This window comes from Myotis brandtii, unplaced genomic scaffold (assembly GCF_000412655.1).
Source record: "Myotis brandtii unplaced genomic scaffold, ASM41265v1 scaffold165, whole genome shotgun sequence".
Lineage (NCBI taxonomy): Eukaryota > Metazoa > Chordata > Mammalia > Chiroptera > Vespertilionidae > Myotis > Myotis brandtii.
Genome location: NW_005356042.1, coordinates 10998258 through 11024717, shown reverse-complemented (window position 1 = coordinate 11024717; position 26460 = coordinate 10998258). Strand labels below are relative to the sequence as shown.

Genomic DNA, 26460 nt, shown 5'->3' with positions numbered 1-26460 from the left:
GTGGATATTCAGAGATACAGTTGCATTGATCAAAGTCTATTGTGATTATTACTTTTCCATCCTCATACTAAACTTTATATGGAAAAAAACATATTTCCATGATTCAGAGAGAACATTTCCTAATTTAATCTAAATTGAACAAGAATAACATTTTAAATCATTTCTCCACTACCTTCTCATAGTTATCCAATTTCGTCCTTAGAGGGTATTTTTTGATGTTTTTTTGCCCACGGACATTATTCCAAAGCCAGAAGAGACACGTGGCTACATTAGTCGGTGGCTTCCAAATGGTGAGGAGCTCTGACCTCCTTCTACAAACAGCCTCTTGGAATTCGGCCATTAACTCAAGTGTTTCCACTACAAGATGCTGATACCAATCTCCAGGGACTGGAGCAGAGAGGGAGAAGAGTTCTAATGCATGGCTAACAAGATGGCAAGCAGTGGGCTGCCTAGAAGGTTCCTTGACTGAAGAGGTACCCTTAACTTCCCACCCACAGCTGTTTTTCCAACCCCACAGGTAATTCTGGAATGTGGCTGCCAAAACAAGGCACAATTCCTCAAAGACTTGCCCAGGAATTGCAGACACAGCTGGGGTGCAGGCAAAGCAGGGTAGAGTGTGAAGAAAAGGATCTGAGGGTAAAGAGAGGGTTCTGGGATAGAAGATAACGAGTGGAAACCTGAGCCCTATTTCAAGACACACCCACAGATCTGGTATTTTCCATCCCAAGTCAATTTGCTATATGTTACCTGGATTTCACCTACACTTGATCAAAACAACTACCCAGAAAGTGAAAAAATCCAGAGCTTCAGTCTAAACAGATTTAACCAACTTTTGCCCACGTCGTGGAACATCCTTCTTGAATTGACAATATGAAAACAACCCAAACACAGATCATCGTTTGAAACACTTCCTGTTATAACCAGAACCTAGAAATTAAAGGGAATTCCACCTAAGTAATGGTTTCACATTCCTACCTTATCACCAGAGATCCTTGAAATGTTTATAAGTTTGGATTTGTGATATGTCCGAAGCTAAAATATTTCTGGTGTTTTCAGCAAGGAACAAAGATGGCCATTGATCGAAAGAAATTTCCAAACCTTCTCTTCCATCTCCAACAAGAATACTGACACTGCTTCTATGGTAAACACGTCTGCCCCTAGAAGGTAAACAGAAAGCAAGGGTCTCTTTCTTTAGAGGATTTAGCAATGCTACACAGATGATCTGCCACCACACACAACAATGAGGTTTGTCTAGGGGCTTCGGAGAAGCATACATTTGCTTTCTCAAAGGAAGAGAAAAAACCAAGTGGAAAAGTGATAATAGGCATTTAGGCAAAAGCAGGTGTTTCCCTAGAATAATTCCCTATATTCTAGGTCTGCAGTTCCTACAGGATCCCATGTGGACAAAGGGAAGGGCACACAGGACTTCAATTTGATCTTTCTCTGGCTAGACTCAGTCAAGGTGACTGTCCCCTCCCAGCTCCCCATGGCCCAGACTGCCTAGATGGAGGAAGGTAGAAGATAAGAAGCGTCATGAAGTCATGGAGAAACTCAAAAGTAGATAGGCTTTCTACAGAGGGAACCAAGGCCATCTTAAGGATCAAGAGTCCAGATAAACTTCAGATTCACTGTCTAAAGGACCATGTCTCTAGTCATAGACTAGATACTCAATGTGTCTCTGAAACACAAAGCTCAGAACCATAAGCCTCTCTATCTGTCTGGCCCATTGCATCTGGTCACCTTCCAGAAAGAAAAAGGAACAGACAGAGGTACATAACCAACCGTAGCAATGACCCTCCTTTGCTGAGCCCACCTCCCTTCCCCCAGCTATGCCCAACTCTAGCTGCTTCACTCAACTCTCCAAGGAAGGGTCATGAGAGACTGGGGACTAACATAGGAAGAGAGAAGACAAGTGAGCAAAGAGCCTCTGAGGACACTCAGGGGTTGCAGAGTGAAGATAAAGCTCATCCCTGGTTTCTCTTAAGAACAAGGATTCCATCATTACACCAAGAACCATTTTACAAGCCGAAGACCTGGCACAGAGCGATTCCTTTCAGCCACAGACATCCTTCCCCTTTTCTCTCTCTGAATTTTATTTCTACATGGTTTCTTGCTGCAGTGCACCAAGCAGCATAAACTTCGTATGGGATTTGGTCCAGGGCAGTATGAAAATAGCATCTGTGTGAAGACAGATATCATAATATATAAACAAAAATAAATAAATTAAATAAGTCTGATTAAAGGAAAAAAAACATTTTCCTAGGAGTTTATGTTTTTGCAAAACTAGCTTTACATATAATACACATAAATTATCAGAATTTCCACTTACATTGTTTTAAAAATATATATTTAACAAAACATTCCTAAATATACAATATCTGGTTTTGTAAATCACTCGGGTGGGTTTTAAGACCAAGCCCTAAAAGTTATACAGATTTGCATCAGAGAGGAGACTGAGGATGGCTCTACACAATTGTTTTGCTCTTCAGTCTGGAAATTCCCTAAGATGGACCGTCTCCCTTCCCCGGATCTGCACTTAACCAGAACGAGCATGCTGGCCCAGTCTCCAGAAGAGGCACTGTGCAGACACAGTCTGAGTCAGAAAAATGGGGAAACTGGTCTTCCCCTTCCTGGACTTGGATGGTGCATTTCAACAAGTGGGGGCAGAACAGTACCTGGCAGAGGCCTGGGAAGATATAGCCCTCATAGCTCTCTAGCCAGTGGGGTAGGGACACTGGGGAGGCCAAGTATACTGCATTTCCCATCTGTTACACAAAGTCAAACCAATGAAGAACAACCAACGCAAACAAAGAAATTAACACAACCCTAGGTATAGAGACACCTTGACAAACTCTTGGCCGGGCTTACACTGGGCTCCGATTTCTGAAACACAGGGCAAAGCTCAAAGTCAAGTGCCCTTGATCACTGCGGCAAGTGAGCCGGGGCCCTTCAGACTTCGTAAATTTTGTCCTGCAGGTAGCTGAACAGGGAATCCAGGCCTTTGGAGGAACTCCAGAGCTGCTTCAGCATGAGGCATTCTTTCTCATTCACATCTTCAAGCACCGATTTCAGGAAGCTGCGGACAAGGCATTTCGACTCCTCCAGCACCTGAAGGGAAAGGCACAGGCCTCGTTAGCCAGGCACCAGGGACTCTGCTCCAGAAGAACGCACTTGGCCTGTGAGGCACCAGTCAACCTCCTGATGTCCAAAGGCAGAGGAGGCTGCCTACTGCAGCCTGGGTTTTCCAGGCCCATGTCCCCAGCAATGCCAGGAGTGGGTTCCAGGTGTGCCATGATGTAGAGCCCACTGTCCCTGGGATGGCTGAGTGGGGCCCACATCATCCCCAACCCCAAGAGCTTTGTCTTTTAACCAAGGGAAACATAAACTTAGTATCACTTCCTATGGTGTCACAAAAAAGTTTAGAAAACACTACTTTCACCTCCTTCTGCTTCATTTTCATTATCTGTGAGACGGGAGTAATGATACCTAACTCAAGGATGGCTGGGATCACAGAGTAAGGCAATGACATGAACTAAAGGTTGTCCAAGCATCCATCCGAGCCACCTCAACAGCAATGCCTCTCCTTCAAGCTTAGTAGTAAGAGCAGTGGTAATAATGGTAGCAATCGCTGTAATAATGAGTATAATTACAATAATTGTGGTAATGAGTGAGAATAGTGAGAATAAAAATAGTAGAAAAACTATAGTATTCAAGAAGTAATAATAGTAGTAATTTGTTAAAGGAGTAATAGTAATGGCAGTTATATAGTAGTGATAATGGTGACGATATTAATAATACTACAGCATTATAGCAGTAATTATAATAATGATATTAGTAATGCAGTGGTAATAATAGTAACAATAATCATTGTAATGAATAATAACAATTGTGGTCATCATAGTATTAATAATACCAATGCCACTACAATCACCATTAACCAATAAGGTCTATGAGCATTACTTTTTCTTCATTGTGTCATTTCTTGCTCGTGAAAGCTCCACGAATAGGTCGTTTCCACAGGATAGATGAAGGACCTACACTCAATAAGTACAGTTGCCAGAGTTGCCTGATGGACGTGGCTGCAAACATCTGGCTGATTCTAATAGGCTGCACTGCTGCCTCATCCTGACAGAGGCTCTGCTAGGAAGTACAGCATCTGAGCATCCCTCCTTCGGCCTCCACCATCCTCTGCTGATGTCAGAGCTTCAGTTCTCACTCTCCCAAAGCGTGTTCACATAGAAAAAAGCAAGACAAGAGCACCCTTGCTCAAGCAGGCTGGGAAGGGGCTGTGATCTTATTCTTCAGCCTGGGCTAGAGGCGAACAGGCAGTGAGGAGGGGCTGGCAAACCAAGACGGCGTCTTTCCTCCCAAGAATTCCTCTGAAGAACACCATCTCCCAGAGGCTGTGGGTAGATTCCTTTCTTGGGGAAATCAACCCAAAGCTCCTGAATTCATAAACATGAACAGGAGAGGTTTCCTTGCTGTATTTGACAGCTGGTTTCACCTGCAAACCTCCATTGCCCAAAGACCAAACTCCTCAGTGGGGCTTTGAGGCCTTTCTCCCAACCTTCCTTTTCACACTTTGTCCCTTGACTGCCCTGGGCACCTGCTCACACCAACATGTGTTGCTACCTAACCTCCCCACAGGTCTTGGAACTCGTGTGCTCTAACTCACGCTGCTGCTTCTTCTTAGAATTGCTACCTGCCTCTCCAAATTGGAACAGAAGAAGCAAAATTGTCATTATATGTGGATGGCCTGATATTCTATATGAAAAAGCATAACGACTCCATCAAAAAACTGTTGGATCTAATAAATGAATTTGGTTAGGTTGCAGGATACAAAATTAATATTCAGAAATATGTTGCATTTCTATATATTTAAAAACAATCCCATTTACAATTGCACCAAAATGAATAAAATACCTAGGGATAAATTTAACCAAGGAGATTAAACACCTTTACTCTGAAAACTCTTAAGACATTGATGAAAGAAACTGAAGATGACACAAATAAATGAAAGGATAGACCATGCTCATGGTTTGGAAGGATTAACATTTTTTAAATGTCCATACTATCCAAGGCAATCTACAGATTTAATGCAATCCCTATAAAAATGCCAATGACATTTTTCATAGAATTAGAACAATAATCCCAAAAGAATTTTTAAAAATATTTTTATTGATTTTTAGAGAGAGAAGAGAGAGAAATACAGAGAGAGGAAGGGAGAAACACCACTGTAAGAGTGAAACATCGGCCGCCTCCCCTACCTTGTATTGAGCCTGCAATCTGGGCATGTGCCCAGACCAGGATTCAAACAACACTTCAGTGCACAGGACGATGCCCAACCAATGAAGCCACACTAGCCAGGGCAATAATCCTAACATTTATATAAAACCACAAAGACCCCAAATTGCCAAAACAATCTGGAGGAATAAGAACAAAGTTGGAGGTATCATGCTCCCTGATTTCAAACTATACTATAAAGCTATAGTAATCAAAATAGTATAGCACTGGCACAAAAACAAACAGATCAATGGAACAGAACAGAGAGTCAGAAATAGACCCACAATTCTATGGTCAATTAATCTACAACAAGGGAAGCAAGAATATATAATGAAGAAATGGCAGTTTCTTCAATAAATGGTGTTGGGGAAACTGGATAGATACATGCAAAAAGTGAATATTGACCACCTTCTTCCTCCATATACAAAAATAAACTCAATACCATAAAACCCCTAGGAAAAAACCTAGGCAGTAAACTCTCTGACATCAGTCTCAGATATATTTTTTTATATGTCTCCCTGAGCAAAGACAACAAAAGCAAAAGTAAAAAAGTGAAATTACATCAAACTAAAAAGCTTTTGCACAGGAAACCATCAACAAAAAGACTACCCACTGAATGGAAGAAAATATTCACAGAATATAACTCAGCGGTCGCCAACCGGTGGTCTCCGGACCACTGGTGGTCTCTGAAATCCGAAAGGTTGGTGACCACTGCTATATCTGATAAGGGATAAATACTCAAAATATATAAGGAATTCACAGTTTAACACACACACACAAAAAAAGACCTAACAAACAACCCAATTAAAAAATGGATAAATAGCCAAGACAGTAGGTGCCCAATAAAGGCTGACAACCCTAGGTATAGAGAAGAAGCAAAATTGTCATTATATGTGGATGGTAAACACGTATGGTTTACCATCTGGGTTGAATCAGGAGTGCACAGCAGCTCAGTGGGGGTTCAGGATAGGCAGGGAGAAGGGAGGGAGGGTCACAGGTCTGGCCCCATAAACCCAGCACAGAAAGCGTCCCCCGGCCTTATTCTAGAAAGCTTTTTCATTTCCTGAGCAGGCCCTGTGGTTGCAGGGGTGGCCTTTCCTCCACCTCTCAACAGGATATTTCCACACGGTGCTCAGAGTGACTTTTATGAGATAAAATCAACACTTAATTAAAAATCGGCGCCTCTGAGGAGGCGTCATTTATTTATCTATTTTTCAGTGTGTCTTCAGAGTCAACCGGCAATGCTTGAATGTGCCAAGTGCTCAGTGGGCAGGAGAAATACAAGGACCGTGTGGGCTGCTTCCTCTCGTCCCTCGGCTGGTTTCATACATGTTGCCCTTATTTGCCTTTGCTTATTGTTTCTTTGAAAACTATAGTAGTTTTGTGTCTGGCGGGGGGGTGGGGGGGGGTTGTTGAGGACTTTCTTTTAAGGCAACGCCTTCTTCCCCAGAGTATAAATCTCTTCTGTGAGGTTTTTCCAATTGGAGATGATGGGGAATATTAATAATGCTGGCCGTCTCCCCCAGGATTTAAGGTCTCAACACTGAGACAAGGCATCTGGTAAATTACACAGGGCCTCTCAAGTACTCCCTGCATGGCCTGTAGCAAGTCCATTAGGCCCTGTCAGCTCATTGCTTTCATCTGCAAAATGGATCTCTCTCTGTTTTTTTTTAATGACTTCAGAGAGGAAGGGAGACGCAGAAAGAGAGAGAAGCATCAATGATGAGAGAGAATCACTGACTGGCTGCCTTCTGCACGCCTTCTATTGGGGATCAAGCCCACAACCCGGGCATGTGCCTTGACCAGGAATCAAACCATGACCTTCTGGTTCATAGGTCGATGCTCAACCACTGACCTACACCAGCTGGGCTCTTGCACTGACAAGAACACAGAGACACAGGACTCACCAGTGCACTGCAGGACGCCATCTCCTTGACCCGAAGCATGACCTCCTGGCTGAACGTGGTTGGCCAGAAGACCTGGGACACCAGTCCTCTGCTGCAAGCCTCCTGGGCAGTGAGCTTCCGCCCACAGAAGAGCATCTCATTGGCCTGAAAAAGCAAAGGCAGGGGAAGGCTGAGAGCCCGGAGGACCTCTCGTGTCTGCTAGTGATGCCCGTGCTTGCTGTAAGTGTTCCGGGTCTGGAAGGCAGGAGTCTCAACCGGGTCCAATAAGCTTTGGAAACTATAATCAAACATTGTGTCTATGTGCATCTTTCTGAGCAAAGGGTCCACAGATTTCATTAAATTCCCAAAGAAGCCATGTACCTACTGTTGCTTTGTTTGCCCAATTACCCTCCACCTATGTCTGGCAGCAGACCCACAGAAGTAGGCACACACCTAAGACTGGGTGCATTTCTGTGCTGCGTGGTGACTGGCCAGGGGTTGACCAGATGATCCACCCTAGTCTCTATGGGGTTTCCAAGCTGAAGGCCCTGGGGAAGAATCTTTCTCTTCTGGTTGCTGTCAAAAGTCAATGAGCCCAGGCCACCGACTGCTGTGTCCCCGCTCTGTGGAGAGGCAGGTCCACAAAGAAGGAAGGAACGGAGAACAAGAGAACTGACAGTACTTGAATTCCTGGACTCATCACCCACCAGGGACATTCCACTTCTGGACTTGTCAGTTATGGAAATCATTATTCTTCCCCCGGCTCCCCTCAAGGCAAAGTGTTTTCATCACTGGCAGCCAAAAAGGTGTTGAGTAACTAACACCATAACACAACACAGAGCAGCGTCTCTCCTGGTGGCCCAGGGCTGTGCATAGACACTGCCCAGTCTTGAAAGGTGGGAAGTAACCCCTGCCTTCTGAGGACTCCTCTGCACCCCACTCCCCAAAGAATTTCCTTTTGCTTTGAAGTTCACAGCTGTCATAGACTTCTGGGAGGACCTCCATGGATAAGGTCCACAGACAGAGCATAGTGCTGTCACCGCTGAAATTTACCAACAGGTGACTCTCGCACTGAAAATTAGGGCATGATGGTCATGACCATGTGACAGGGTCCTTATCTCTTTCAGGATGAGTCCCTACCTCCTTCACAGGGCAGGCAACCCCTCCCTAATGGGCCATCCACCTGCCTCCCCTTCTTCCTTCCTGCCCCATACGCTTAGCTGCTCCATGATACACATGGAAACGCCAAGCTCCCTGAACCTCTGCGTCCATGCCTGGCTTCCCCCTTTGTTCTGGTTGTCACTGATGGGTCATGATTGACCCAAAGGACAATTTTTCACGCCAGAGTGGAAAACCTGATCAGGTCACCAGTCCATAGAATGCATCAGGTTAGAGGTTGGAAGACAAATATTTATGTCTTCCAACAAATTATACTTATTTAGGAACACCTCGGTCTCAGGAGAAATGAAAGGAACTCAGTAGAAGGAGCCAAACAGGATGCAGTCCACAAGAAGAACAAGTCTCAAACAGCCACATTCTTGGGGTTTCAGAAATGATTGCAATGAAGGAGAAAAGGAGATAAGACTGTACAAAGTTAACATTTCTGTGACCACAGAGGACGGGGAGGAACTGGAGTGGCAGTGAGCTGGGGCAGAACACAGTGGCTGAGATCAAAAGGGAAAGTGTTGCTTCCCAGGCTCCCTGCCTGCCTCATTTTTCTGCCACCCGTGAGACTGAGCAGCCTAGAGCAGCCCCGAGCAGCCCCCAGGGCACTGCTGAATCCGAATGGCCTTATCTGTCCCCACTGTAGGTCCTGCTGCATAGATGTGGTGCTGGTGGGTTTGAGGGCTGAGGGTAACCTCTGCTGGTCTCTTAGTTGCTATTCCTGCTTCATGCTACCATCAGAGACAGGCCACACAGAAGCAGTGGGAGGGCGGGCTCCCATCCTTCTAGACTCATTCAAGCAGTGCCCCTGCTGGGAGCCTCCTCACCTGCCCGTAGGGTTTGGCCCTGTCATCTGGATCATGATTCTTTGGTAGTTTTCTGGGGTCTCCCAGGACCACCAGCATCTGCAGGCAGAGTGCTCCCAAGCAGTCCTTGGTGAAGCCTGCACCACATCAAATCCATTTCAAAATGCCACCTCTCAGACTGAGTAGACCAACCACTTACTGAACCCTTCCTATATCCTAGTGGTGGTAATCTCAGACTCACTCATCAGAGGTGGGTTCCATTTTATAGCATACTGGTTAAGAGCACAGGCTCTGTGTTCATATTCCACAACTTCCATTGCTACTGTGTGATCTGGGACAACTCACTTAGCCTCTCTGATTCTCAGTCTCCACATCTGTCAAGAGGGGAAAACAGTAGTCCTACCTTACAGGTGTGTCTTGAGGATGAACTGAGTTAATGGCTGTCAAGCACTAGCCCCAGTGAGTGCTCTCTGAGCTGTTATGACTCACCCTTGCCCAGACTTGCTTCTGGCTGCTGGTGTAGAGTCTGACCATAGCCTACAGTGGGTGCTATGACCTTGCTCGAACACCACTCTGCCTGCTTATGCGGAGGCTTACCAGCGCGACACCCAGGATCTGGGGGAAGGTGTACGAGGAGCAGCCGGCGGGCGTGAGGCGGATGGTGGCATAGGGGGTCTGAAACCAGGCCTTCTCGCTGGCCCACACGATGTCGCAGAGGGGCAGGATGGAGGCACCCAGGCCCAGGGCGGGCCCGTTGATTGCCACCACGATGGGCTTCTTAAACTGGATAAAGGCCTTCACAAAGTCCCTGGGGAAAAGAGAAGACCCTCTTTAACAGGTGGCCAGGCTTGCTGAGACCATGTGATGCCCTTGACTGTAGTGAGGCTGAAATAAGCTTCCCCAGGTGCAGTGAAGCACGTGTAGGTCCTCAGAGAAGAGTGGGTGCCAGGCCAGGGTCACGTTCTCCCAGATGCTGGGCCACTGAGCTGCAGTCCGAGGCCTGCCACCCTCTCAGGTTGGTGCCAGGTTCCCAGAAGGGACCTAATGGGTGACCACATGTCTGGGTCTGCCCAGATGGCCCCAGGTCATGCCCATTGAGCCAACACTGCCCTTCCACTCCCTACACACTCACAAAAACTGTACATATCCCAAAAAAGACAACCTGAATGTTAAGATTCAGAACCAGAACTCAAACTAAAAAGAGGGTGTTACAAAGAGGCATATTTGAACTCAAGGAGAGAAGGAACATTCCAACAGCACTGGCTGAAGGTGGGGTGACGGCTCCAGGAGGTGTGAATTCCTCATTATTGGAAATAACCTTGGCTCGATGATAACTTTAGGTGAAATTATAGAGAGAATTCAAGCTTCGGATGGTGGGCATGGGTAGGGATTGGTGACATCTAAGATTTCTTTCGATTCCAGGAAAGATTCTGAATTGCTAAAGGGATGCCAGATTCTCAAGGGTAGTTCTAGAATACTGACGAGGGTCTATGTGTTAGGGTGACCAAAATTGAGGAAAGATGCTGGACTCCCCTGGAGGCATGAGGCATCTGGAATAATGGCTACAGGATTAGGCAATATTTTATCCCCCTGACCTTCTGCATTGAGCAAGGTTACAGCCTGCATCTTTATCTATTAAGCAAAGCCACCCAAAATAACCTCTATTTCCTTTACCTTCGACACTTTTTGCCTCCCTGCTACTTGCTATATAAGACCTATAAAATTTTAATATTCAACCTGACATGGAGGAAAGATCCAAGGTGTCTAGAAAATCTACACCCTTCATTATTCTCTGGTGATACACTGGAAACTACCAAGAACTCACAAGAATAAAATCCAAACTCCCAACCGTGACCTTGGTCTACCACTGATTAGGCCTCCAGGCTTATATCATGTCTACGCACCCCTGCTCTCTGTGCATGAGCTGCACAGCCCTTCTGAGAGTTCTTGCAAAATAGCATTATCACAATTTGCAATTATCCTAATCGCTTGCTTGCTTACTTGTTCTTAAATTCTCCTCCCCTCCAGCTCCATAGGAAAATCCATAGGTCTGCCTTGTGCACTGCGTGGTTTCATACATATTGAAATTAACACTCAGTAAATAGTTGTTGGATACAGGATTCTCCCAGAATGAGAGCAAAGACTGCAGATGTGTGGCAGTAACATACTATTTCTTCACCAGACTTTATATCCCCCCCTTTCCCTTCCCTCTTCTTCCTGAGTCTATTGCTAGAACACATTTCCCAGTCTCCCTTGAAATTGGCTGTGGCCAAGTAACCTAGTGCTGGCCAAAGGAATGTGAGTGGAAACCATATACACACTTCTAAGCCTGGTTTGTGGAAACCTCTCACCATGCAGTGCTCCCAGTCCTTTTCATCTTGATGGGCATGGCAATCGTATTGAGCCACAGGATAGAAGGAGTCTGGGTTCCTGAGTCATCACTTTGAGGCCAGCCATGGGCTCATCAGTAACATCTATTTTAGGTTCACATAAGCTAGAAGTAAATTTCTATCACAACTGAGCTATCATATATATTTGGGTTTGTTTGTTACAGCAGCTAATACTTAACTAATACAAATGTAAACCTGATTCATCCCTTCTCAATGGTTACCATCCTCCCCAATTCTTATCAAAATATGTGCTTATCATGGTGATATGTTGGGACTTAATTCAATTGTGAAAAGACTTCTTAATATTCTGCTGGGGGTGGGGTGCCTTAGGACCTATATGTCTTCATGAAAGAATACACCCTTGACCCAGGCTTGAGGCATCACGTTTCCTGACTCTTGTATGATTCTGTGAGTAGATGATGGATTATCCCAGCCACTTCTGGTCCCACTGCAGCTGACCCCAAAGGGACACTGCCACAAAGAGGAGTGTTGTCACCATGGCCTTCTGATTTCCGGTTTTCCAGGCCCACTTCCTGGCTTGATTTCCCAACCTGATGGTCTCAGTCACTGGTTTTAACAAGTGCTTTTTACCAAATGCAATTTGGAGTCTGCAGGGATATGGGGCTTGTTTGCAGGATCCTTGGACCCACCGGGTTTGGGTGATTTTTGACAGACATTCCATTCCTAAAGACACTCGCTCAATTACAGGATCCTGGATCTCAGAGTGGGAAGGACTTCAAGAGTCTTCGAGACAAATCTTCCACTTGGTACGGAATTCTCCCCACAGCATCCTGAGGGTGCATCCTCTGGCCTCTGTTGGACATTTTCAAACAAGTGGGTCCTTCCCTATCAAGACGCCTTCCTATTGTGACTTCATGTGGTCTCTCTCATACTTGCATTCACTCTGCTCCATAAACCACATGACAGTCCTTCAGGAATTCAGCTCCACTCTCACGATCTTCCAGAAGCTTTCCCTTCCAGACCCCAGAGCCTTGTATTCTTTGTTTTCCAACCTGAGCTCCATGCAGGGGGATCAAGGGCCCCAGAGAAGGGCTAAGGGGACTAAATGTGCATGGCTCCCCCCGACCCCTCCTGCAGTCCAAGCAGTTCATTTCCTGGACATAAAAAGATGATGCACAGACCATCTCCCCATCCTTCTTCTCTCACCTCAAGTGGATCTCTATCACAAGGGCCCAGAGGGTGTAGAAGCCAGATAGCAAACAGGATATTGCATTACAGACGCTGCTGCTCAGATATCTGGTTCTGACTTGGATGGCGGGGCTGCGCTAGGGAGATGACTCCCCGTCTTCCCAGCAGCCATGTCTGCCACGCTGACCCTGGCCCTTGAAGCTTCCTCCACTCAACCTGAGTCTGTGGCTTTTGCTTGCCTGAGCTGCTGGGCTCTTCAGAGGCAGCAGAAGGAGCAAAAACTTGGGGGTCTGAAAGACTTGCGGTCAAGTCCTAACTGTGCCCCTAAGTAGGGGTGAGATCTTGGATGAGTTACAGTCTCTGCAGCCTCATTTTCCTACTGGGAAAATGGGAAAGCCACTGGTGCATCCCCACAGGCCATATGAGAATTGCATGAGACGTCCACCCAGGGCACCGGCACAGTGCCTGACACAAGGGCACCCTTGATCGCTGCTGCGGAGCATGGACGCAGCTTTCATTCCACATTCAGTGGTCTGTGAGCCACCCTCCTGGTCTAAAGGAGACTCAGAAGCAAAATTCTGCTCACAGGGGTGTCTGGATTTTACCAGGAGCAACTGGCATTTCTTTTGTGAGCCAGTTATTCATTCCTTTTAACCAGAGCCATGGGGTGCAGCCCTCCCACTGCCAAGTCTGCTGGTACAGGGCCTGTGAGCTCCCGATATACGGGCACTCTGGGAGCCCACTCCATCATCAGACTCAGGCTTAGCTAAAACTGGGAATAACATGAAAATAATTCTTTACACCTCTTCCAAGTATTTATTATGTGCAGGAACAGGCCAAGTATTTCATGTGGGTCGTCTGATTGCTCTTCATCCTAGCACCCTGCCAGCAGGCCACTGCATCACCTGTGAGGAGTTCAGGTGCAGGCAGCCTCTTTCAAGATGGGGCAGACGGCTTTGTTTGGGGCCCAGGGAGAGGCTTCTGCAGAATGAATCATCCCAGCTCTCCACACATCTGCTAGTTCATTCAGCAAACATCTGCAGAGTGAGCGCAGTGCACAGGGTCATGTGTAGGAGCGCCACTGGGGGAGCGATGGCTGTGGCCGTGTGGCATGCTCACGATCCTGCAGGTCAGCGCAGCCCAGCACATGCACGTCCCAAGAGAACTGCGAGGCATCTCAGTAGATGATAGGTTCTATGGCTAAAGTATGTTTCAGCCATGCTCAATTTTGAACAACGTTCTTTCCCAGGAAACTACTCAGATTGCAAATATGTTAACATGCCTGGGAAGTCTGTGCGAGCGGGGACAGAACTTCTAGCGTGGCCCAAACTCAGTTACGACAGTGCCCTTTGCTCACGATGCTCCTCTGGAAATCTGAAGATTGCTCTCTGGGAAATGTTTCTCTGCCACATCGTGTCCCCAACTCTGGAGTGTGGCTGCTGGAGGGACCACTGCAAAGTCCGTGGAGCTGGGCCTCCCTGGAGGTGTGTGGTGGTGATGAGCAAGCCACGGTCACTTTCTGACCCAGGGACACCCTTCTCTACTAGGTGTCCCTTCTTGAGACTCCTCACCCTCCCTCTCCCTTCTATCACCTTCCTCTTCACCTTATTCTCTTACAGCCAACTTTCTTCTCTTGCATAAAAATAAGGACCTTTTTGTTTCCACACCTTTTAGTGCTCTCAGTCACTGGTGCTCTCAGATTACCCTCTTGGTTGGGATGGAGCAGGGGTTCTCAGCCCTGGCTGCACATTCGAACCACAGAGGGAACTTTAAAACCAAAGATATGCTGGCCCCACCCCATGCTCATTAACTCAGAATGTCCTGGGGGTGCTGCCAAGCAGCTGGGTTTTGAAAAGCTCCCTGGGGAGAGTCTCGGTGCTGCTGGGGCTGAGAACCAGTGGCCTAGGGGACACCCCACTCCCCATCCCTCCCGCGTGTCTGGCGGCTCATGCATTACGAGCTTCTGCTCCCTTTGACACACTGGGAAGAATTCCCTCGGCCCTCTCTCCCTCCACTCGGCCTAAGAGAAACTCACCTTCCCGATGAGAGGGCAAATGTTTGAATGCCACTGGCCGCCTTTCTCCAGCAGTGAGCTAATGTGCTCAGCATCTCCTCAAAGTTGGGACCTCTAGAAATTAGCTAATGCCTCTGCAGAAACTCATAAACCAGACGAAGGCTACGGCCAAGGTGCTCCTCAGCTGTAGAGATGGGCGCCCCATCTCGGATGGTCCATAAACGAGGAAGGAGGCTTACTGGGGACCCTGCTGCTCCCCTGCCACCTGACAGGAGCGGAGAACAAAGCACCGTGGCCATGGCCAGGGCTGTCTGCACCCGGAGAGCCTGAGAGCTGCATGAAACCACATGCTTTTTCTAATAACATCATTCGGGATTTTCGTGTCTCTTTTGGGGGAGACATGAGTTCTGCAGCAGGAAGCACACAGGTGTTTGGAGCATAGACTCCAGTGAGTGCATCACCCTGACTGGGACGCAGAACCCCACGTGCGTGTGAGGCCACCCCCGTGCCATTTCTTGGAGACTCTGCATACCCTGAAAGCCTCCCACAGCCTCATGGGAATCAGCCTCCGTGTGACGATGTCACAACACAGTGAGGCTGGAGGGTCCAGAAAATCCCTAACCTGTGGCCCAAGGCTCCCTGACAGCCTGCAGAGTAAGTGTTCCTTCTCAAGGGACCAGGGAGCATTACTGAGCTGTGACTCCTGTCCGAGCACTTTGCAAAGTGAGCAGTGAATGTGGGTGTGCTCCCCGGCGGGGAGGACAGGCGGCAGCCCTTGTTGGAAATCACATGAGCTCACTTGCTTTTGATAAATCTCTAAAGAAGGGGGACATAACTACCCGTCAGTGTCCCAAAAGAGATACTGATGGTTGGGATCAGATATCACCCCAGGATCCCAACTTTTGCCCCAAAGGCAACAAGAGGGGGAATTACTCCCCACACTGCCCAGGGGACCCATCCATCCTCCTCCCCGGTGCTGAGCCATGTCAGCTCCAGGAGCAGAAATGCCCAGAAAGTCAAAGATTTCGCCATCAGACAGAGGGCAGGAGAAGTGTGGATAATGCATGGGCATTACCAGATGCTGGGCTGGATATAAGAAAATAAAATATTTGGGGGATCAAAAGAATAAAATGCAATCTTAGGGAGTAAAGGCATCCCTAATTTGGACAGGAAAATACGGGACATCCAATCAAATTCCAAATTTCAGATAAACAACAAATATTTTTTAGTATAAGTATATCCCAAATGTTGCATGGGACATACTTATGCTAAAAAACAAACAAACATTATTTGTTGTTTGATGAGTTTAACTGAGCAGCCTGTATTTTCATGTGCTCAATTTGGCAGTCCTAGGCGGGTCCCCTAGTGTCCGAACAGGAGCAGAGCTCACCTGATGGATTCTGCAATGCGGGTGCTCTCCTTTCTCCGGTCGCTGGACAACCGGCCAATTAGGTAGGAGTAATCCAGGCCGCTGCAGAACACGCTGCCCACAGCACTGAGGAGTAGCAGCTTGCTGTCATCTGTGGCCGCGTTGCAGAGAGCTCGCCGGACCTCCTTCATGATCTGTGGGCAGATATGGATTTGCGGAGATGTTAAATGTGTATCTGGAAGCCAGGGCAGAGGTGAGTAAATCTGCTCTGTCTGAGCAGGGAGCCTCCCCTGAATGAGCCATGTCCAGACCTAGCAAAGAAACAGCAAAACCAGAGCTCCCCTACACCCTCCCTGAAGCAGGCACAGAAGGCTAAGGAGGTGGCAGAGGGGGTACTGGCTGCAGACTTGGAAGCCTGGCTTGGAGTCCTTTAATCCCTGGTAACTCTGCAAATCTTCTAGCATTTGCTTGGTTAGCCCTTTTCAAGGTGAAGGGGAAAATTCCTGTGCACAGCAGGTGAGTTATGTAAGCTATCTCTAAAAGGCCAAATTAATTCTATACTCTTGCTCACCCTTAATTCAACAAAGACCCTTACACAGCTTATGGGTGGGAAGTGGGCTTTGCCATCAGAACCATAAAATGTTCAAGGTACCAGGCAAATAACCATCCAACATAAATTCTGTATCTAGCTAAACTATCATTCAAAGGCAAGGGTAAAAAGTAGGCATTTCAGTAAAAGAATGTTTACCACGCTTAGACTCTCACTGAAAGAACTAAAAAAGGATGCACTTCAAGAAGAAAACTACATTCAGAAGAGAAAAATAAATGCACCTGACATTCAAGGAACAAAGCCACCAAAGAAATGGGTGAATGTGTTGATAAATCAATATAAGAACTGATGATAAAAATCACCATACTGATATTGACTAATGGGGGGTGCACAAGGTAGATCTATGGTGCTGGGCACTAATATTGTGTCAGATGAGAGAAGGGGTGACCAGAGTTAGAGCATACCTAGGTTATATATCAGGGAGAGATGGACAAGTAACAATTACATTTAGGTTTTACTATGTGAACATAACATGGATAACTTCTTAAAAGTTCATAAAGAAACTCAATCAGTCATTCCAACAGAAGTTATGGGACAAGAAAAAATAAGCTCAGAAAGAGTATGGTAAGAGAAAACAAGGCATGCACTTGCCTGGGTAAAGCTGAGAATGCCTCGAGGGAGACAATAAGTGAATAGGCTTTTATTTTAAAGATTTTTTTATTGACCTTTAGAGAGAGGGGAAGGGAGGGGAAGGGAGAGAGGGAGAGAGAGAGAGAGAGAGAGAGAGAGAGAGAGAAACATTTATGTGAGAGAGGAACATTGCCTCCTATCAGGGATCGAGCCCACAACCCAGGTATGTGCCCTGACCGGGAATTGAACCAGCAACCTTTCAGAACATGGGATGACACCCAACCAACTGAGCCACACCAACGAGGGTGTGAACAGGCTTTTAAAGAATCATTGATTATTCAATTGGCATAATCATAGGATATAGTATTGAAATGTTCTGAAAGTACTATTTTTTAAATATACTTTTTAGAGAACCCCCATTTATTAAGCACTTAGAGGTACGAGTGTAATTTCCATACAATATTTAATTCCAAACAGAAATCCTGGAAGAAAGGGAATGGCATCCCGATTTTATAGGTAGAGCAAGGAAAACTCAGAGAAGTGAAGTTTCCAAAGTCACCAGTAACAGGCAGAACCAGGATGCAAATCTCACCCCAACATCCCTTCTCTTTCTCCTACCTTCTCTTTCCACTGCTCCCCACTGTAGGATGACTTAAGTAAATGGATGAATTTGAGTGAAAAAAAACAAACAGAGCTAGACGTCCATCTGAATCAGGATCTGCCGGCCTGTGCATGCTCTGTGAGAAGGATGGGAGAAGCACTTTCCACTCTCACAGGGTGTAAGCCCCAGATACCCATTTTGAACATCCAAAAAGGTAACAGGCCACTATCTTGTGGGTCTTTTCATCTATCTGCCTCCAAAAGCAGACAGTCTGACCCACACGAGAATCTGTGTAAGGCGTGATTCTACTCACGACTCAGAGAGTAGTCTCTCTCTGAGGTCACACTTGCTTGTCAATGAGTAAAAACACAAATTCAAACGAAGCAGCCACCTCCTTTGTGAATTAAATGGAAAGCAAATTTGTGTTTCGTTGATGCAACGAATGTACAAACTACATTTCTTAATTTAAAAAAAAATTGTGCTTAGTGAGTATCCTGTGCCTTTGCCTGTCTCATGTTGATAATCCAATATGGACTGATGGCTTGGGACCTTCTTGAAGGACCTGACTTTTATAATGTAACTGGTTTGTTTAAGGTGAAATGTGTTAAAAGCATCACCCTCCTTTACCTTCTTACACAGAATACACTGCCCACATGTCACTACTCGGTGGCCACTTGCTGGCCTGAAACAGACCGGTCCCCTCAGGGGCTCCCGGGTTTGCCTCTAGAACAAACGCCCCCAGACCTCTCTGCATATTAAAGCCCTAAATCTGTTTGTGAGAATTATTCCCCTCGTTACACACATGCCAGCTGCCACTTGCTCCTGCTGTTAGTGTCCACTAGAGAAAGCACCCTCCTCCCCTGCTACTTCTAGCTGCTGACCTGCCGTGGGTTGGAACCAGATAACCAAATGCATTCAAAGGGGTGTGAAATGAGAGGAAATCAGGGTCCCCCTCTCCACTTCATCTTTACTTGCTGAGCTCAGTCACCCAGGGCCCACCTCCACGGCAACCACCTTCCTGAAGGCCTTCCCACATATACCCAAGTAAATGCACACTCTTCCTTCTCCTGACAGCCCAAGTGTTTAAACTCCCTGCTCTGACAACTCTCCCTTGTCGAAGGTACATCCTTACCTTATCCTGCCTCCTCCCTAATGTAAATCCCTGTGTGGGCAGCCTTGGTGATGGCCCTCAATAACCCTTTCCTCTTGTATTCACACCCCTGTGTAATCCCCAACCCTGGAGTGCAGACTGGACCCGGTGACTCACTTCTAGCCACGAGAATACAGCAAAGTGATGGGATGTCCCTTTTACGAGGAGATTCGGATACAAAAAGACTATAGCTTGTCCTGGCTCTCTTCTCTTGCTGACTCCCTTTTTTAGAGCTCTCAGTCTGGGGGAAGCAAGCAGCCAGCTAGTGAGTAGCTCATGGAACCATTACTCCATAGTCCACCTGGAGTAGCCGCATAGCAAGGCACTAATGTCTCTGGCCAGTGAGGACCTGAGACCTGCCGACAGCCACTGGGGAAGCTTGGAAGTGGATCCTCCTCTGTTGAGCCATCGGTTGAGGCTGCAGCCCCAGCCAACTCCTTGACTGCAGGCTTGTGAGAGACACTGAGCCAGAAGCATCAGCTAAGCCATGACTGGATTCCTACCCACAGAAACTGTGAGATAATAAATATTTGTTGTCTTAAGATGCTAAGTTTGGGCACTTTGTTTTGCAGTAACAGATTAATACAATCCTTTAAGAGCTAAAATAGTATTCTACTTATCTGAATAACCCTTGTAACACCTAGTCCAGAAATGTGCACATACTAGAATTTAATAAATATTTATTAAATTGAGCGAATGGCACAGTATCCAACCTTCAAAAGGATTAGAGTCTAATGGGGGGAATGAGATATTTAACAAATTATCACACAATTACATATACACTAACAGCTGCAATAAGTTCTGGTAGGGAGGGGTGCACGGTGCTAGGAAGGCATATGAAAGACCTGATCCGGTCAAGGAGGTGAGGCAAGACTCTCTGGTGGGAGTGATGGCTGAGCTGAGATATGAATGAAGAGTAAAGGTCAGCTAAGTAAGAAGGAAAAGAAAAATTTTTTGGTCAGAAGGACAAATATATACAAAGGTGCTGGGGCAGATGTGAGCATGAAAAAAGGCCAGAGTAACTGGAATGCAAGAGGAGAGAAGAGTGATGTGTGATAAGAGATGGAACTGGAGAGATGGGCAGGGTCAGAATGCATCTGCCCCCCAGGCCACATAATGGTATTTGATTCTTAACAAGAGCGATCAGAAGCCACTGATGTGTGTACATGTGTATGTGTGTGTGTGTCTGTGTGTAGAAAGTGTAATTTGATCAGGTTAGCTCTTCCAACTGATCACCCTGCCTACCCTGTGGTGAGTGGATTAAAAGGCAGGACATGTGAAAGGGGGCAGAATTGTTAGCAGTTTATTACAATAGTCCAGAAAAGATAGCCGAGTGGTCTGGACTATAAGGGCTGTGAAGGAAATTGAGAGAAAACACATTTGAGAGCTATTCAAGATACTCAAGTTAACAGGCCTTGGGGATGGTGTGGATGTGGGGTATGATCAAGAGGGCCGAGGGTTGACTCCCACATGTCGGGTGTGCCCATGGATGCTGGTGTGCTGTCTCTGAGCACTGAAGAAAACCAGGAGTTGAGTGACGGGTTGGGATCCTCTCCTAATGGGGAAGCAGATGCGCTTTGAATCACCAAGACTTTGGGCAATCGATGTTGCTGTCTCTTTCCCCAAGGAGCATTTCATTATTTCCCTGGTTCTTTGCTTTATTCCAGAGGGGAGAATTACAACAACATACCCACTAGCCTCAGAATCTAGTTAACAAACCTAGTAATGTATGACTTTTTGCCCATGAGGCCACTGTCAATTAGAAAAAGAAATTCAATTATGACCGTGAAGGTGGCCCTCCCAGTTCCTCCAAGAGTGAGCGAGACTGAGTCTGCTGGTGGCCATTAAATTGCCTCTGTTTCCTCTTAACAATGATAGGAACACCCACTGAATACCTCCTATGTGCTGGGTACTCTGTGAGCCTCTTTGCAGACAAGCAAGATACCGTATAACTTCTATAAATGAGGGAGCTCAGGGAGGCAAAATAACTTCCTAAGGTAACAGAAGTGGTGAGTTGGTGGAGGCAGGACTCAACACCCACGTTGGCTAGACTCCAAAATCTGCATTCCTCCACTAACACCACCTCTTCATTTCAAGAGGATCTTTTTTTCGGACTACTTTACCCAGTTGCCGGTTTATCCGGAGTCAATCCACATTGGTTGTGGAGACCCCTAAAAACACCAGATCAATGTGTTTTTTCCATTTTTCTACCATTCTGTTGCCAACAGACACCAAGTAGAAATGGACCTCTAATTAACCAAGCCCACAGCAGGTAAGAACCGATGCACCTTAAATCAGTCAGAGGCAACACATTTTCCATGATGAGTAACAGTTACCACACAAAGCTACTCCAAAGGGACAGGATGAACTGGGAGACTTCGCACTTACTCGATTAATCGAAGGGAAATGCTGTGTCTTTTAAAGGATGCTTTTAAAAAGCAGTGAAGTAGGAAAAAGATCTAAGAATTGGTCTCAGTTGGATGCTTTATGATGAGCTTAAAAATAACAAGGTTTGCAGGTGTATAAACATGTACAGAGCAGCCTTCAAGGTAAGCCACACTCTGGACTTCTCTGAAGCCTACACAGGGGTCTGCCCAGCACAAAACCCCCAGATGGTGGAGGAGGGAGAGAGTCCGGAACATCATGCTTAAAGGAGGGGCAACAAGCAACCATGAACCCCACAAACTGCACAGACTTTAGCCACATCCCTTTTCTTACACTTGGCATCATTCCTGAGGGTCACACCCACAATCCCATAAAACAGCCCTAGACTATGATAAGACAGGTGATTGCAAGATCAAGGACTCAGCAATTCCCACCCCACCCCACATCCTGGGCCTCCCTAAGTGTACTGGATACACTGGGCAATGCCAGGCCATCCCACCAATCCCAGTCTGGGTGGTCAACCACTCCTTGACCTTTGACTGTGTCCCCTCAAACACAGCCCTATGTTAACCCTCCATGTCTTCATTGCTACTATGGAGATAAGAGTGCAGGATACTGCAGGGACAGGAAGATACCACGCTAAGGGAGAGAAATAAAATGAGGGCAAACCTGACAATAGTCCTAACCTTCTGAAGCTAAGCTGTGTGAGCCTGGGCCTGTGAATTTCTCTAAGCCTGTTTTCTCATCTGTGAAGATGTGGTTACAATAATCCTACATCAAAAGGGTACTGGTGGGATGGAATGGGATAAAGGGAAATACAAGGCCTGAAGAGTCGCAGCGAGCTGGCACTGCCCTGGTTTTTGTCCTTTACCACTCTGCTGCCTCACCCTCGGTCGGTGGAGCTAGAGAGGACTGCTTGGATGAGTGCTTCCCACATCTGCACCACTAAGAATCTCTCACAAAAAAAAATGCATCAAAAAAAAATACGCATCTCCATTATTCCTCCTAAGTACCCCTTATTTTGAGTGATGTTGTCTCCCTAAATGCATTAAGTCGTCATTGTTTCCCTGTTCTATTCACTATTTTGAGTGATGTTGTCTCCCTAAATGCATTAAGTCATCATTGTTTCCCTGTTCTATTCACCTAGGACAGTGATGGAGAACCTATGACACGCGTGTCAGAGGTGACACGCAGACTCATTTTTTTGGTTGGTTTTTCTTTGTTAAATGGCATTTAAATATATAAAATAAATATCAAAAATATAAGTCTTTGTTTTATACTTTAAGCAATAAAAAAATTAAAAAAGAAAGAAAGAAAAAAAAATAAAAAAAATAAAAATGCTGACACACCGAGCTCAAAAGGTTCGCCATCACTGACCTAGGATGTCAGAATAAATAAAAAAGTTACCTAGAAAAAATAAATTAGACTTCATCACAATTTCAAAACTTGTATGTCCAAGGACACTATGTAGAGAGTAAAATGACAACCCACAGAATGGGCGGGAGTACTTTCAAATCATATACCAGATAAAGGTATAGTATCTAGAATATAGTATAAAGAACAATAAAGACACAATAACAAAAAACACCAATTTTTAAAATAAAGTATTGGGGTGAAGGCTTGAGAGGGGGTGGGGGCTACATGGAGGGGGTAAAGGGGAGAATGGAGGACATCTGTAATAGTGTCAAAATAAAAAAAATTAAAAATAAAAATAGGCAAGGGATTGGAATAGAAATTTCTCCAAAGAAGACAGACAAATGGCCAATAAACACATGGAAAGATTCCCATCAGGAAAATGCAAATTAAAACCACGAGATACCACCTCACAACTAGTAAAACTAATTACCTAGCGTGACTAATAAAAAGGATACAATAGTCCTGGCCAATGTTACTCAATGGTTTGAGCATCAGCCTGCGCACTGAAGGGTCATGGGTTCAATTCCCGGTCAGGGCATGTGTCTGGGTGGCAGGCTCAATCCCTGGCCCTGGTTGGGGCGAGTGTCGGAGGCAACCAATCAATGTCTCTCACATCAATGTTTCTCTCTCTCTTTTCCTCCCCCTCTCTCTAAAAATCAATGGAAAAATATCCTCAGGTGAGGATTAACAACAATAAAAAGATACAATGACAAGTGTCAGGGAGCATGTGGAGAAATTAGAAATACAACAACAAGTGTCAGGGAGGATGTGGGGAAATTAGAACCCTCACACACTGCTGGTACAAATGTAAAACGGTGAGTACCTGTGGAAAATAGTTTGGCAGTTCCTCTGAAAGGTAAACGTAGTTACCTAATCACTCAGCAATTCCACAATTAGGAATATACCCAAGAAAACTAAAAACGTATGTTCATTCAAAAACGTGTACACAAATGTTCATAGCGATATTATTCGTAATTGTCCAAGTGGAACCAACCCAAATCTCCCTCGGCTGAAGAACTAATTCACAAAATGGAAAATATCCATGCCATGAATATTTTCACGCGAAGCCCTGGCACACGCTCCAGCACAGGTAAACCGTGAAAACATGATGCTGAGTGAAAGCCTGTCACGAAGGCCAGCTACTATATGATCCATTTCTATGAAATGCCCAGAACAGACAAATCTACAGAGACAGGAAGTAGACCAGTGGTTGCCAGGGGCTGGAGGGAGGGAGAATGGGAGTGACTGCTAATGGGTACAGGGTTCCCATTTGGGGTGATGGAAATATTCTGGAATTAGTGGTGATGGTTGCGCAACTTTGTAAATATATTAGAAATATCACTGAATTACCATTTGGGGTGATGGAAATATTCTGGAATTAGTGGTGGTGATGGTTGTGCAACTTTGTAAATATATTAGAAATATCACTGAATTGTTCATTTTAAAAGGGTGAAATTTATGGTATACGAATTATATCTCAAAAAAGTGTAAGTGAGCTGAGTAAATATCATTCCATCTGCAGCAATGAAATTGGACTTGCTTATTATACGGCAGCCTGAGGCCTCCTCTGACTAAGTCCTGACCAGCTGACTGAATCTCTCCATTTACCAGGGTCTTCATCTGTAACATGGGACGATAACGTTGCCGAGTCAGAAAGATCAAATGGAAAATGCACGGAAGTGATTAGCAAATGGTGCCCTGCCATCAAGTGTGTGTGCACGCTGGCCACTTCCATCAGAGGCTCCCTGAAGGAACAAAGCGAAGCCAGCACCCCAATCTGATGGATGCGAGGCCCTCCCCAGCCTGACCCTCCCCTCTGGTCCTGCCCCCTCACCTCAGGGGTCAGCGCGTTGTTGTCTGAGGTCTGACTGGACAGCAGGATGTGTGTGAACCCCTCTTCCTTCCGCACGACAATGTCCCGAAACCGACAGTTGCTTTCATTCTGGCGGACGCTGTACCTGAGCCTCTTGTCAAAGACGTAGTCCTTCTCCGTGTCCAGCTTCCTCTTCACCGAGCTGTGCATGTTTAATCCCCCGTTGGTCAGAGCAGAGCCTTCCAAAATCAGATAAACCAAGTGAGACACTAAGACAGGGACCATCGTGCAAGAGCAAGATCAGAGAGCATTCAGATTTTCATTGGAAGGGTCGGATGTGGCTGGGACCCCCGTGCAGCCTCTCTTCTGGGTGCACTTGCTATATCTCCAAATTCAGAAGAGGATAGAGAGGGCTCTCCGGGAAGGACCCCAGGTGATCCTTGAGTCCCCTCTCCCACACATAGGCTTGCTTCTGCTCGGATACCTTTTAGCAAAAAGGAACCACTGCTTTGAAAGCGTACGGCCACAAGACAAAAGACTTGCAGCTCTATTTATAGCCATCAAAATTGGGAGCAACCAATATGTCCTTTACCAGGTGCATGGATAAACAAACTATGGTCCATTCATACAATGGGGTATCATTCTACAATGAAACTAAGTTAGCTACCAAATCACAAAAATACAGGAACGAATCTTAAGTGCAGACTAAGTTAAAGAAGCTAGTCTGAAAAGGCTACACATTGCATGAGTCCAATTATATAACATTCCAGGAAAGGCACAGTGTCAAAACAGTGAAAAGGTCAGTGGCTGCCAGGAGTTCAGGTAGAATGAGAAGAGGTGGATAGGTGAAGCTCGGGGGATTTTTTTTTTTAGGGCAATGAAACTGTTCTGAATGACACTATAATGGTGCATATGAGACATTACATATTTGTTGAATCCCAAAAACTTAACAGCACAGTGTACCTTACAGTGTGCAGATTTTTAAAAAATGAAGAAACTGGGAGATTCCCAGGAAGGAATGCAGCATGTGATCAAAGAATGTAACTGTATTACAAATGTAGGAAACTGCCAAAACCGGTTTGGCTCAGTGGATAGAGCCTCGGCCCGTGGACTGAAAGGTCCCAGGTTTGATTCCGGTCAAGGGCATGTACCTGGGTTGTGGGCACATCCCCAGTAGGAGATGTGCAGGAGGCAGCTGATCGATGTTTCTCTCTCATCGATGTTTCTAACTCTCTAATTTATTTATTTATTTATTTATTTTTTACAGAGAGGAAGGGAGAGGGATAGTTAGGAACACCGATGAGAGAGAAACATCAATCAAGCACCTCTTAAGTCCAGTACAGGTGGCAGCCAAAGACAATCACTTAGTAGCTGCTACAAGGCTATGCTGCAAACCAAGGCTGGCTACACTAGTCACAGGCTTGGGACCACTTAGATTCTTAACCTTCTGGCCCTTTAAATACAGTTCCTCATGTTGTGACCCAACCATAAAATTATTTTCGTTGCTACTTCATAACTGTAATGTTGCTACTGTTATGAATTGTAATGTAAATATCTGATATGCAGGATGGTCTTAGGCGACCCCTGTGAAAGGGTCGTTCGACCGCCAAAGTGGTCGCAACCCACAGGTTGAGAACCACTGTGTTAGAGCATCATCCTGATACATCAAGGCTGCTGGTTCCGTCTCCTGTGAGGGCACATACAAGAAGCAACCAGCAAATGCATAAATAAATGGAACAACAAATCAATGTTTCTCTCTCCGGGTCTCTCTCTTCCTTCCCTTCCTCTCTCTAAAATCAATAAATTAAACAATTAAAAAAAGATGTTCCAACATCATATGTTATTAGAAAAATT

At 45.8% G+C, this 26460-nt stretch overlaps 1 protein-coding gene across 1 annotated transcript in view; it reads right to left on the bottom strand.

Annotated features, from left to right (window-relative positions):
* Positions 1-2237: 2237 nt before the first annotated feature.
* CDYL2 (chromodomain protein, Y-like 2) overlaps positions 2238-26460 on the bottom strand; it is a 65639-nt gene continuing 41416 nt past the window's right edge. Inside the window, exons 5-9 of the mRNA XM_005862704.2 lie at positions 24628-24845; positions 16083-16255; positions 9737-9947; positions 7191-7334; positions 2238-3108 (exon numbers count right to left, since the gene is read on the bottom strand). Coding sequence (XP_005862766.1) covers positions 2950-3108; positions 7191-7334; positions 9737-9947; positions 16083-16255; positions 24628-24845 — 905 coding nt within the window. The 3' untranslated portion in view covers positions 2238-2949. The remainder of the gene's footprint in view (positions 3109-7190; positions 7335-9736; positions 9948-16082; positions 16256-24627; positions 24846-26460) is intronic.